This window comes from Neopsephotus bourkii, unplaced genomic scaffold (assembly GCF_033783945.1).
Source record: "Neopsephotus bourkii isolate Nb327-2 ecotype Australia unplaced genomic scaffold, CSIRO-AGI_Nbou_v1 NB_998, whole genome shotgun sequence".
NCBI lineage: Eukaryota > Metazoa > Chordata > Aves > Psittaciformes > Psittacidae > Neopsephotus > Neopsephotus bourkii.
Window position 1 is genome coordinate 3,290,625 of NW_026901490.1, and position 12,476 is coordinate 3,303,100.

Sequence of the window (12,476 nt, forward strand, 5' to 3'; positions counted from 1 at the left end):
TCAGGAAGCTGCTGAGTTTCAAGACTAGAAAGAAAAACTGGAAGAAGGAAACCACTGTGTAGAAATACATTGGGCAGAGGAAAGGTTTGATTTCACACCTTTTTGTTCAGTACATTTCATTTAGAAGGTCTGGCTTTTCTTCATTTACAGCGGTTAATTTTTCTGTTTTTTAGCCTTGTAAGTATGGCATTAGAGAATCAGGTATCAGGGCATGTCATTAAGTTAGACCATAGAAATGGTAATGAGGTCAGATAATGAACAGAGTTATTCAGAAGTGTTCCCATTTTGCTTATATGTGACAACTGTACCAAAGTTATTGCCACATTCTGTTGCATATATGTTTACTGAAAAAAATTATTTTAGAACCTATTTTGCTTAGCAGACTCTTTTGTCTCTTCAGGTTTAGCCCAGATTCTCGTTACTTAGCAGTTGGTTCTAGTGAGAATGCAGTGGATTTTTACGATCTGACTTTGGGTCCCACACTGAATCGAGTCAGCTATTGCAAAGATATCCCAAGTTTTGTGATCCAGATGGACTTCTCTGCAGATAGCTCCTATCTCCAGGTATCAGTCATTAATTTTTCAAATTACTGAATGAAAAACATACTCATGAGGGAGATTCTTCAGGTATTCTCCTTTGACAGCTGCTAGATTTTGTAATGAAATGTTCGGTAGGTTACAGTCTCTAGACTGTTTGTGATAAGTAGGTGATAAAAATAGTTAACCTAGATATTAAATACAAAGAATAAGCACAGAAATGAGAAACAGATTTCAAAATCCCTGTGTCTCCCAGCCCTTTTCTGTGAGGCTGATGGGCTGTCTTAAAAAAATTAGTAGTCTGTCTGTAAGCCCCAGGGACATGGGAATCTGGCCAAAATGGTAGCATTGCACAGTGTTTTGGTCCTAGCCTTGGTGGAGCAGCACCAGAATCATGGTGTTACAATTCCCAGCCACAGGGCTTAAGACATTTCTTAAAAACAAAATAGATACGCTTTGTTTTCTATATTTTGTTCATATCTGGGAGGAGGAATAAGCTTCTTTCACTATTAAATCAACAAAGGAATATCTCTGTGTCAGTTTTAAATATAAGAGTTTATTTTGCTTTTCTTATTTACACACACACATATTAATGCACACAGTATCTGTATATATAGAACTAATGTGCAGACTGTGAGATATTTCAATTATTTTTTATCAATTGGTTATTTTAAAATTCAAGATTTCTTACACTTTCTCACTGTTGCTTTAAGCTTGTACAGAGTTTTGAGAATTTTCAGTTCATTAAGAAAGCTTATTAATAGCTAAGTTACAGAGTAAAAGATAACTATCAAGAAAATGCTTTTTAAAGCTCTTTAGGTTTATACTTTCATCTTTTAAAAAAAGTTTGTGTATTCTAAATTGTCTGTCATTGACTCTAAGGTCTCTACTGGGTCTTACAAAAGGCAAGTCTATGAAGTGCCTTCAGGAAAACAGCTTGTTGACCAGGCTGTGATTGATAGAATAACATGGGCGACTTGGACAAGGTAAATGATTCACGCATTTACACCTATTAAAACACTTGTAACTTCCAGAAGCACCTACTTTTTAAAAGCATATTTCATTCCTTCATTGAGCTAGATAATTTCTTTTAATGCACCCATCTGCTCTGGCAGCAGATCAGTTAAGTACAGTACAGCGAAAGATAGTACAGAACATGAATTTGACTGGTGAGGACATCCAGTAACAACTGATCTCTTCAATATATGCCTTTCTATTTGCTGTTTATCTCTGGCTTCCTTTGCTATATCTCTAGCAGCCTCAGTAGTTTTTCATGGCACTGCACAAATACTTGGAATTTTTGCTTCAAAATGGCAACATAGGGATAAGAGTACAAGTAATATTAAAACATATAAAAAAATGAAAAGACAATGCAAGACTGTGATGATTCAGGTTTTATTTACAGTATTACACTAATGGTATCTGTGTATTAAAGTTGTTATTAACATTTGCATATCAAAAGATACACAAAAGTACTTTTAAATACCTTAAAGTTGTTATAGTTCATTAAATAGACTTAGAAATTACCGTATCTTACTTTTATTTCAGTCTGAAGTAAATCGTTCCTTTTGAATTTGGCGCACTGTGCTCTGATTCAGGAGGAAAGAGTTGCAGAGGAATTCCCAAATCATTCACTTCCTAACAAATGATAAAGTGCTTTTTTTCTGTGCATTCCTGGAAGTATGCACATATGTTGTAAGCAGAGCCGAATGAAAAAGCAGCTTTTTGCAACAGTTTGTAAAGGAAACTTTCTATAAATGTCTGTTTTGGAATCTTTAAGATAATTATGTTTTCTGGTTTGAACAGTTCTCTGTCCCTCTGATTATAATGAAGGAGGATGATTTTTAATTTTCCTTCATTCAATTTTTTGGCAAACACCTAACTGGATAATATCAGTACCATTGATTTCACCTCTGCTTCTTAGTGTTGTTATGGGCAACTTGATTTTGGAAAGTATATTGCTGAATCGTTTTCAGAAGTAATTATGGAGTGATACAAAAATTAATTACAGAGTGAAACCTGTCTGAGATGTGCATGTGTAAGAATAACATGTAAAAAGTACGATTCTATAGAATCAGTTACAATGTGAGAGCTGCTCACTGTTTCCTTACTCTATTCTTTTTGCTGTAGTTTTCAAAAGAATCTGTTGCTCTTCTGTTGCAGTGTTCTAGGGGATGAAGTAATCGGAATCTGGTCGAGGCACACTGAAAAAGCTGATGTGAACTGTGCCTGTGTCTCTCACTCGGGAATCAATCTTGTAACAGGCGATGATTTTGGCATGGTCAAACTGTTTGACTTCCCATGTCCTGAGAAATTTGTAAGAACTTGTTTTTCAATTATTACAAGTACTGTTGATATTATGGTCTTGTGCTGTTTCTGTAGAAGACCTGTGATGGAAATACTTCCTTCTCTAAATCTGTAGCTTTTTAAAGCACCTGTGTAACTTCATCTCTGTAGTCTCACAAGTATGCTTCGTCTCTTAAGTTTTCCTATTTTGTGCAGCAGCACTTGCTATAAGCTAGAGCTTATAAGCTAGTAGGTGTTAATCATAGAATCATAGAATAGTTAGGATTGGAAAGGACCATACTGTTCCAACCCCCCTGCCCTGGGCAGGGACACCTCCCACTAAACCATGTCACCCAAGACTGTGTCCAGCGTGGCCTTGAACACTGCCAGGGATGGAGCATTCACAGCTTCTTTGGGCAACCCATTTCAGTGCCTTACCACCCTCATAGTAAAGAACTTCCTTATATCTAACCTAAACTTCCCGTTTATGTTTTAACTTGTTACCTGTTGTCCTACCACTACAGTCCCTATTGAAGAGTCCCTCTCCAGCATTCCTATAAGCTCCCTTTGTATGGGAGGTGCTCCAGTCCCCTGATTATCCTTGAGGCCCTCCTTTGCACTTGTTCCAACAGATCCATGTCCTTTTTATGTTGAGGACACCAGAACTGCACACAATACTCCAAGTGAGGTCTCACAAGAGCAGAGTAAAGGGGCAGGATCACCTCCTTCGACCTGCTGGTCACGCTCCTTTTGATGCGGCCCAGGATACGGTTGGCTTTCTGGGCTGCAAGCGCACACTGAAGCTGCCTCATGTTCGTTTTCTCATCAACCAACCCCAAGTTCTCCACAGGGCTGCTCTGAATCTCTTCTCTGCCCAATCTGTAGCTGTGCCTGGGATTGCTCCGACCCAGGTGTAGGACCTTGCACTTGGCATGGTTAAACTTCATAAGGTTGACATCAGCCCACCTCACAAGGCAGCCTGCATTAGCATAGTGCCTTCACAATAAAAATCTCAGAGCCCTTAGCTTTATTTATCCGCATCTCCACTCTCCATTTGACAGATGAGGAAGACAGCTGGTAATTTTAGTCCCTTCTGTTTATTTCCATGGATGAAGAGTTCACAGATTTTTCACTAACACTAGCACTGCTCAATTTTAGGATTTGAGACTGCACAGTGTAAACTCCTTACACACTTAGGATCAAAATAATTTTTTCAGTGTTAAGAATGTGCACAATATTTAGAGTTTGTGCAAGTTATATTTCTTGTGACAGCTATATTTCATTTTGCTGTGTTAGCTTGAGCATTGTTCCCAGTTTGCAGGTGCTGTCTCACTTTGACATTTCAACTGTGTTGCAGCACAATAATGGTTCTTCAGGAGATCTTTCATGTTTGAAAACCTATATAACATTCTGAATGATATGCAATAAAAAGGTAGATAAAAACATGCATGCCTTGTTTGGCTGAGAAGGACACAAAGTATTTAGACCCTCATTTTGTTGTTGTGTTGTATCTTTTTTCCAGGCAAAACACAAACGATTTTTAGGTCACTCTGCCCACTTAACCAATATTCGATTCACAAGTGGAGATAGATACGTGGTCAGTGCTGGAGGGGATGACTGCAGGTACGTATCCTTTTTGTTAGTACACAGCAGTGGACATGGACAGTCCAGAACAGTATAAAGTCCAGGGTATTTATCTTTTTGCCTGTGTGCCTGCTTTTCTGTTTGCATATAAAGAAATGGGTATTTGAAACATAATAAATAGCCCAGATGTTAGTATGAACAAGTTAAGATTTAACAAATGAAAATATGCTTAAATCTGTACTCAGAACATTATAGAGGTTAACTTTTTCTGTTGACTCTTAGCCATTTCTTTTGCCAATATTGTGGTATTTTATAACTCATATTTAATATCTCTTTGGGAACACAGCTTGTTTGTTTGGAAATGTGTGCATATGCCTCATTGAGAGAGACATGGAGACTTGCAAAGAGGACACTGCATAAAGTACCAGGCATGAAAAACCCAGGATTGTGATGTGACATTCTGCTGTGCCCTGCATGAGTAAGAAATGGTGCTGATCCAAGACAGAGAGCAATCTATCTCTGAAAGAAAAGTGTCTACAGTTTGTCAAAAGGATGGACAGTAACACATACGCTGAGGCTGTTAGGTTTGCTTCAGTGTTGGATAATCCAGGTTTGTATTTCACTCACTGCCAGATGCTGAAAATGAAATAAGTGGATAAAAGGAAACAGTGAATTGTTAATCAATGTACAGTTTCACAGTGAGATCCTGGGGTTTTAATCAAGAGATGTGATTCCTGACCTAGTGCTGTACATTGATTCATTTTCAGCATGATTGTTTCTCCTTTAAGTCTTGGGGTCTGAATATCATTGAAAAAAGAGTATTCCATATTTTATTACAGAAAGAAACCATATATTAACTCTTAAATATATAGTATTTTATTAAATGTTTAATTATTATAATAGAAATTATATTTCTATGACTGGTCAAAAGAAATCATCTGGTGAAACAAAATAATAGAGCTGATTCCTTAGGACTTTAATGTTGCTGTATTTAGAGGCCTGGGTCACAGTCATGTCTGGTGGAAACTGTTGGATATGCATGATCTTCATGGCTAATTTAGTGTTTTTGTTGCACTTAAACATTAAATTAGTTCTGTGAGCAAAAATAGATTTGCTCACTTTGCGAGTGCCTTGCCCACAACCTAGAAGTCTAACTCCAATTTTTGCCTTGTGAATAAAAGTATTCTCAGTGGAAGAGAGATTATTGCTGTGTTACTTGGCTGGGCTGTTAGCCGCTGTGCTGGAAATGTGGATGAGGCTGAGGATTTTATAGTTCATAGATAAAGCTTGGGATGCCACCAGTTGCAAAAATAGAATTTCATAGCAATATGAATTGATTTTATTTTCTCAGCATCATGGCAGGGGCGGGGTGGGGGGTGGGGGATTCAGAGAAAATATAAACTTTCCAAATGTTGTATTTTGTACATTTGAACTTTTTAACGGAGTTAGGACTAGCTGGGAGATGCCTCTACTCAGATTTCTCTCCTGATGTAAAAAGTGTCGGTCATATGCTTCTTTAAATGGACCTGCTGTCACCTCTAGTGTAAGTGCATTTATGCTATCCTGCAACATAACTGAGCCTCTTAGTTGAGAAAAAGATTTCTGTGATAATGAAAACCTGAACAAAGCTGTGTTTTGGGTACAAGTGAGGAAGATCTCAGCTGTCTGTCTAAATCATGTCATAGAGATGTACTACAGGCTGAACCTGGTTTTTAATCAGTGCAGTTCATGTTCATGCAGTGTGGAAGGGAACAGAAGTCACTAATTCTCATCAGTACTCTTATCATCATGATGTTCTGCTGTGAACATAAAGCTCTTTTTTCTCTGTGTAAGCCAGCAGTGCTTTAACAACGGCATTTATGTAGGTCAGTCAGTAGGCTTTGATGTTACCCACCCCTTGCATTCTCCTATGCCAGATAAAAGTAAAAAAGAAATAAACTTCATCTCTTCTTGTAAGCATCTTGTGTGCATGGTGGTTATACAGGGAATGGGAGGGCTTATGTATGGAAGGAAGGGGGAGAAAAGTTAATGAGCCAGCCTTCTGGGCTCTCCTAGGTCTAAAAATCATTTTTGTGTTCTATTTGAAGCTAGTTACCCAATGGTCTTCGATAGTATATTCTATATATCAAGCTATAACACTTTAAAGAAGTGAAGAACTAATCAATTATCAGGTTTCTTTGCATGATGGTTCTTAGCACATGCTTTCCAGTCATGCAGCTGCATGAGCTACAGGAGCAAAACCTGTGGATTTGGTCAGGAGTGTACAGGGACATCTTGCTGGTTATGTTTTTGACTTCAGCAGAATTGCATTTGGGAATTGAGATTAGACCTGATATGTCTTGTAACCTTGCTGCCTGCCCAGCTGTTTCATGTGGAAAGTACTATCTAGCACTTAAATCTTACCTGTGACAGAGAAATCAAGTTGCAGTAGGCTATTTGGTAGCTGTGATTCTATCCCTTATTACACACATTTCTGCAGGACTTCTTATCTTGCAGTAAGATTTGTCCTGCCTCTGTTTTAAAGTTGTCTTTCATTGGTTCAAGTTGGATGGCTGTTGAGAGCTCCCTCCCTCATGGTCTTACTTAGACTGCAAGATCAAAGTCCAGATTTTTCTGCCTCTTTTTGATGTTTTCCCCTCAAAATCCTAAACTCAGTGTCTCCCAGCCTCATGTTCTTCTAGAGGCCTTTACCCCATGAAAGACATATGTGGACTGCCAAGGGGTTTGTTCCTCTGTGCCTGTCACTGGTAATGTCCTCTTCTCCTCCCTCCCTCCACCCCTTTCACTAATGCTGTGCCCCTGCACCTGTAACGTGTCCATTGGTTCTTGTGCCCTGAGGAACCTCAAATGCTACCACCCGAGCACTGAAATACCTGTGGACAGCTGATGGGTGAATTGTCTCAGTGCAAGGCTGATAGCTGCAGTGCTGGAGTCTGAGCCTGCAGTTCTGCCTGCTTCTCCACTCCCTTACAAACCGCACTGCTGCAGTGAAGGGCTGGGGATGGGGACTCGAATGGCTGGAAGCTGAGGATTAACAACAAAACTACCGGCCTTGTTCCTCCTGTTGCGGCTGGTATGGGTACCTGGTGTTTTTTCCCTGGCAAACTGCTGGTGGTTTGCCAAGTAAAATGGGGTCAGCAGCTGGGAATGGTCATGTACATTGAGAGGAGGGAGTACAGCCTCAGTTGCAGCCTTCTTCCTGGGGACAATTTGGAGCATATTCTGTAGGACAAGCGGCATTCCCTGCTGAACAGCTGGCTGTGCACGTGGTTAAAGGTGGCAGCTTTGTGGGCTTTTTGGTCTTCGTCTGTGAAGATGCTTGTTACTGTGCCTCCTTTGCTGTTTACATTAAATGCTGCTGTAGTAACCTGCTAACTGTTGCCATCCCTGCATGAGCGCATGTATTCAGGAACAGACTCTCTCTGCTGTGGTGGGCCCTGGAGCTCCTGTCAGAGGATGACATAACCCTGTAGGTTAAGTCAGGGGAGGAGCTGGGATGTGGAGGGACTGGTGATAGCCTTTCTTTCAGAGCCTCAGAGAGAAGAACTGCAGGCAGGAGGGCTTGCTCTGAAGATGGAGAAAGCCTTTTCTGTGATAATACAGCACAAAGGAAGGGGAGGCAAAAGCTCTTTGTGTGATTTAACCACTTATGGATTACTTTGTTCTCTAGCTTAATTGTCTTCCTGACATCTGTGGGATCTTTAGTCAGCAGTGTTTTTTGTGTAAAAGAAATAAACTAGAGAACTGATTCAATGAAAGCAAAATGACTTTTCACTTACAGAAATAAATTGCCCTTGAAAGCTACTGAAGTATGCTTAGGAAAAAGAGAATGGGAGACAGAAAATCCAGTTCCTAGGAGCAAACAAAAATTACAAATAAACACACTGAGAGCTGAAAGTTGCTCTAAGTGCAGGAACTGAGGAGCACCGTTGAGATTAGGTCAGGGAGAACTGGCCAAATATATTCAATCATTTAGACTTGAAATCTTAGGGGGTTTTTTATCCTTAAGGAGGCAGTCATTGCATATTGTGACTTTATGATAGGGAGGCAAGAGATGGTGTGAAACTAAGGATAAAGAAAGCAGTTCAGAAAGTTTTAAGGTTACTTTATCATATTTTGACAGCTGAAGGCAGGCATGCATTCAGAGTGACTTCTGACTTTGCTCAGTGTCAGGGTTTCAATATTAGCAAGGTTCATCTCAGCCTAACTGAACTTCAGACAAGTCCAGTTGATGCTGACCTGGAATCTTAGTATCAGAAAGCAGACACATTGCAGTTATCTCCTGAATCTGGAAACTAGATCAAAAAAAAAGGACTTCAGTACTGAGAGTAGGGCTTGGGTAGCATTCAGGAATGACTTAGTTTAAAACCATGATCCACTCCTCGTGGCTGCTGCCTACACCCCGCTCTTGGTCTTGCAGGCTTGCCAAAGCAAATGGTGCCCTTTTTCAACCAGCCCTGTGTCCATCTGTGCAGCACCTACCCTGTTCCCTCTGGGTTGCACCCCACAGTGCTCAAATCTCACCTTGCACATGGATTTCACTCCAGACCTATGCATTGGAGTCCCTTACTGAACTTGCAGTGTGAGGTGCAGCAGCGTCACAAGCTAAGGGTTTTGGTTTCAAATGCTATGCTTACATGGGCAAGGTGATGTTTCCCTATTTCAGTATTAATGTCACAGATGTGACAGGCCTTAATCTGCAAAGATTCTTTTTTTTTTTTGTTGTTCTTAAGTTCTATTAGCATAAGCTATAGACAGATGTTGACTTGTCAGTGTTTTGGACAAAACCAGCGTGTAGACTCGAGAGAAAGGGAAGATTGTAAGTCATAGATCAGTTGCCACATCAGTGATTTTAACATCACTGGCTGTATTGTACTTGCATACTCTTTTGTTCTCATGGTTTTCTTATGCTTCCTTGCAACCTGCTGTGTTTTCCTAAAGTTCATAGCACTGTTTGATTTTTTGGATCATGTGGGTATAGAGCTGTGAGCTTGCCAAAGACTGCTGGGCACTCTCCATACCAGTCACTGCAGTGTGTTTTCTTTGGTTGTCTCCTGCTTCTGCTCTTCAATTAATGTTGACTTCAGACTTAAACTGCATTATTTCATTTGAGAACAAAAAGAATAGTTTTAGGTGTATAATAAAACCCACAATAGGTTTCCTTGCCAAAATCATTCATAAGTAACTAAGAAGTAGTAGGTGGCTTGCTGGGGGGTTTTCTCCCATCTGCTTTATGCTAGAACAGGTAACCACTCACCATCCCCTTCTCAGATTACCAACAGCCACCAGTCATCACCTTGATCTGTTTTTTTTTGTTAACTGTTAGATGAGAGATCCAACCAATTCACTTGTTCTTTGGGAAAAGAGAGAAAAAAAGGGAAAAGAAAGAAGGCATGGGATGTGTGCTTTTCCTTCCTCATGTAAAACAAAACAACAGTGTAAGGTCTGAGCCCAGTGACAAGAGGCAATTCCCATAATTTCCACTCATTTTTGAAATTGTGGAACATAGGATGGAGCAAACGATAACAGGAAACCAGTAACTATAAACCTGGAGGAAAGAAGAAAGAAATGAAAACAGAGGAAATCAGATGAAGGCAAGCTCACAACCGACCAAAGAGCTGCCCCAGTGTACTGGCCATGGAGTCCCACGGCTGGAGAGCAGTGGAGTGCTCATGGAGAGGCTGGTTTTGGGAAGGTGCATCTGCTCCTTTTTTCATTGCTGTTTTCACTCCCATCCCTGTGGGACAGCTATTTTGTGCTCAAGTGCAGCAGCTAACACGGGTTAATTTCTGCTGCAGCATGTGCATGTTAGTAGCAAAGAAAATACTCTAAAGGCAGAAATGCCATGTAGTGCTGAGAGCTCTGGCAAGAGTTTAATCTCATCTTTCCCACATAAACCAAACATGGGTGGTGTTATGTGGCTTTTTCTGATTTATCCTTATTTTAGCTTCCTGTGCAACTGTGCTTGAATGCATTCTTTAAACAAAAAAGCATTAAACCAAAGAAATACTGTACTTTAGAAACCTTCTCATGAACAAGTGGTATCGGTTCCTGCCTCTTTCATTCCTTTGCTATCTAAACGTTGTTCACCCATTCTGGGCTGCTGTTCACAGCATTCAACATGGGAGGCACCAAAGCCGTGGCCTGAACTCGTGATGTGCTGGAGACAGGTGTCTGCAAGGGGAGTTTGAATCGCACAGGACATGAACTTTCCTTCGGTAGTTCCTATACCTTAGGTATAGTAGGTCAGGGAGGGTGTATGTGATGTGGGCCTAAAAATACATGTGAGTAAAAATGAATTAGTAAAGTTCTTAATTTGATGCTGTAAATAAACCATTACAAAATAAAGATGTAATTGGCTAATGTGAACTTTATGTAAAACAAAATCCAAATTCGTTGCAGGTGCTGCTTAGCTGCTTACAGCTGAACTGGTCTTTCACCTGTAGCAACTCTTTGTAAGGAATGCCAAATCTGTGCAGAGTGAGACTGCTGCTCCCCTGCCTGCAGAGGACAGCTCAGCCTGGCCTGCGAGAGGCACGGTGTTCCATCACTCTGTGTGTTTGGATTTCTCTTCCAAAAGCCAAATTATAAGTAAGCTTCCTGAGTTTCTGTTGCTCCTTGTGGGAAAACTTTAAGACCCTACAAAGTGATTTTGCCCTTAGTAGTACGTATCTTGCTCAGTTTGGGCACAGATGTCATGTGAGAGCTCATTTAAAAACAAAACCCTCTGCAAAACAAATCCAACAACCTCAAACTTGTTTTGGTTTTTAAAACTATCCCCAAAATTACTGTCATGAACAGTGTGTCTTGAGTCACACCTTTCTGTGTTAAAAGCAAGCTCGTTGTACCCACTTAACTATTCAGTAGGCCCACCAAAGCAGGTGTTCTAAACTGGAGGACCGAGGTCTGTTGTGCTGTACCAGCTCTTAGTGAGAGGAATTCTCTGTGGGGCTGAGGCAGGAGGTGAGTGCTTAAGGAAGTAACCACAGGTGATTGAAGTGAGTATCCTGTTGGTGGCTGCTGCAGGAGGGAGGTAGTAGAGGTAGGGTGCTCAGTGTCAGTCCTGCAGGGTGACAGCCGTTTGGGGACAACAAAACCATAAAGGTTTTCATATAACATCCCCCCTCATCCAGTTACTCAGCAGCTTTCCCATTGCTCTCCTTTTTCTTTTCTCTCCCCTTTCCATATCAGCCCTTAACCTACCCCTGCCCAGGCCCCAAATAAGTAACAGGGTAGCTGTGAGAGCTCAGCCAGGTCAACCCCAAGCACAGCTCTTAACACAGCAGAGCCAGTATAAAGTGTTTTACTGCTGAAAATGACTTTTCTGTTAACTGAGTCACAAATTCCAACACCAGTCCCACCCGGGCTGTGCTCTGTGGGAATTTAACAACCAGACTTGATAAAGAAACTCCAAGCATGGAAACAGGCACAGATTGCATGGGAAAAGAAAGAAGGGTTTTGTGCTGTTGTGAAAGGTTGGTGCTGGTGGGTAGGCCTTTCCACATTTCTGGTCTGGTTTTCCTTTCTGTGATGCTATTCATCATTGCGTTGTAGTTTCAGGTGCGAAATAGCTTTATTTCTTTTTAAAGCCTATCTGGTAATTCTAAGCTCTGTTTATGCTTTTTAGTTCATTTACAGGTATACAGCACATTATAGTAAGTAATGGAAAAGCTGTATTACTAATTTTGTAAGTTAATGCAATTTTAGTGTAAAATTTCACTTAAGCATACATTTGGGACCACAGCGATCACTTCAAGTAATGAAACAACCTAAGTAAATGCATTAGACCCATTCTCTTTGAAAGCACGTGCACTTTAGCTTTGTGGCTTGGCTTATTCACTTTTGGGTTTAGCAGAGCAAAAGCAGCAGCCTGCCCGATGCTGGATGTGGTACACGAGGTTGTAAAGCATCAAAGCTGTTGAAATCCAGAAGTGGAGATGGTGTTAGTGCTCTGTTGGCCTTATGCGTTACTGTCTCCCTATCTCATGCTGCACACAGTGTCATGGTGACAGCTTGTTCTGAGGGATGGCTCAGGAGGGCTTTGGAAATTCTCTAGCAACCACTTGGTTG

The 12,476-nt window shown here is 40.7% G+C and overlaps 1 protein-coding gene across 3 annotated transcripts in view; it reads left to right on the forward strand.

The window, feature by feature from the left end:
* Positions 1–8,441, forward strand: part of EML5 (EMAP like 5) — a 106,029-nt gene extending 97,588 nt beyond the window's left edge. For all 3 annotated transcript variants that reach the window (XM_061359954.1, XM_061359955.1, XM_061359956.1), the window contains 5 exons: positions 401–563; positions 1,419–1,522; positions 2,700–2,853; positions 4,345–4,445; positions 4,753–8,441. In XM_061359954.1, coding sequence (XP_061215938.1) covers positions 401–563; positions 1,419–1,522; positions 2,700–2,853; positions 4,345–4,445; positions 4,753–4,789 — 559 coding nt within the window. In that variant the 3' untranslated portion in view covers positions 4,790–8,441. The remainder of the gene's footprint in view (positions 1–400; positions 564–1,418; positions 1,523–2,699; positions 2,854–4,344; positions 4,446–4,752) is intronic.
* Positions 8,442–12,476: the final 4,035 nt, after the last annotated feature.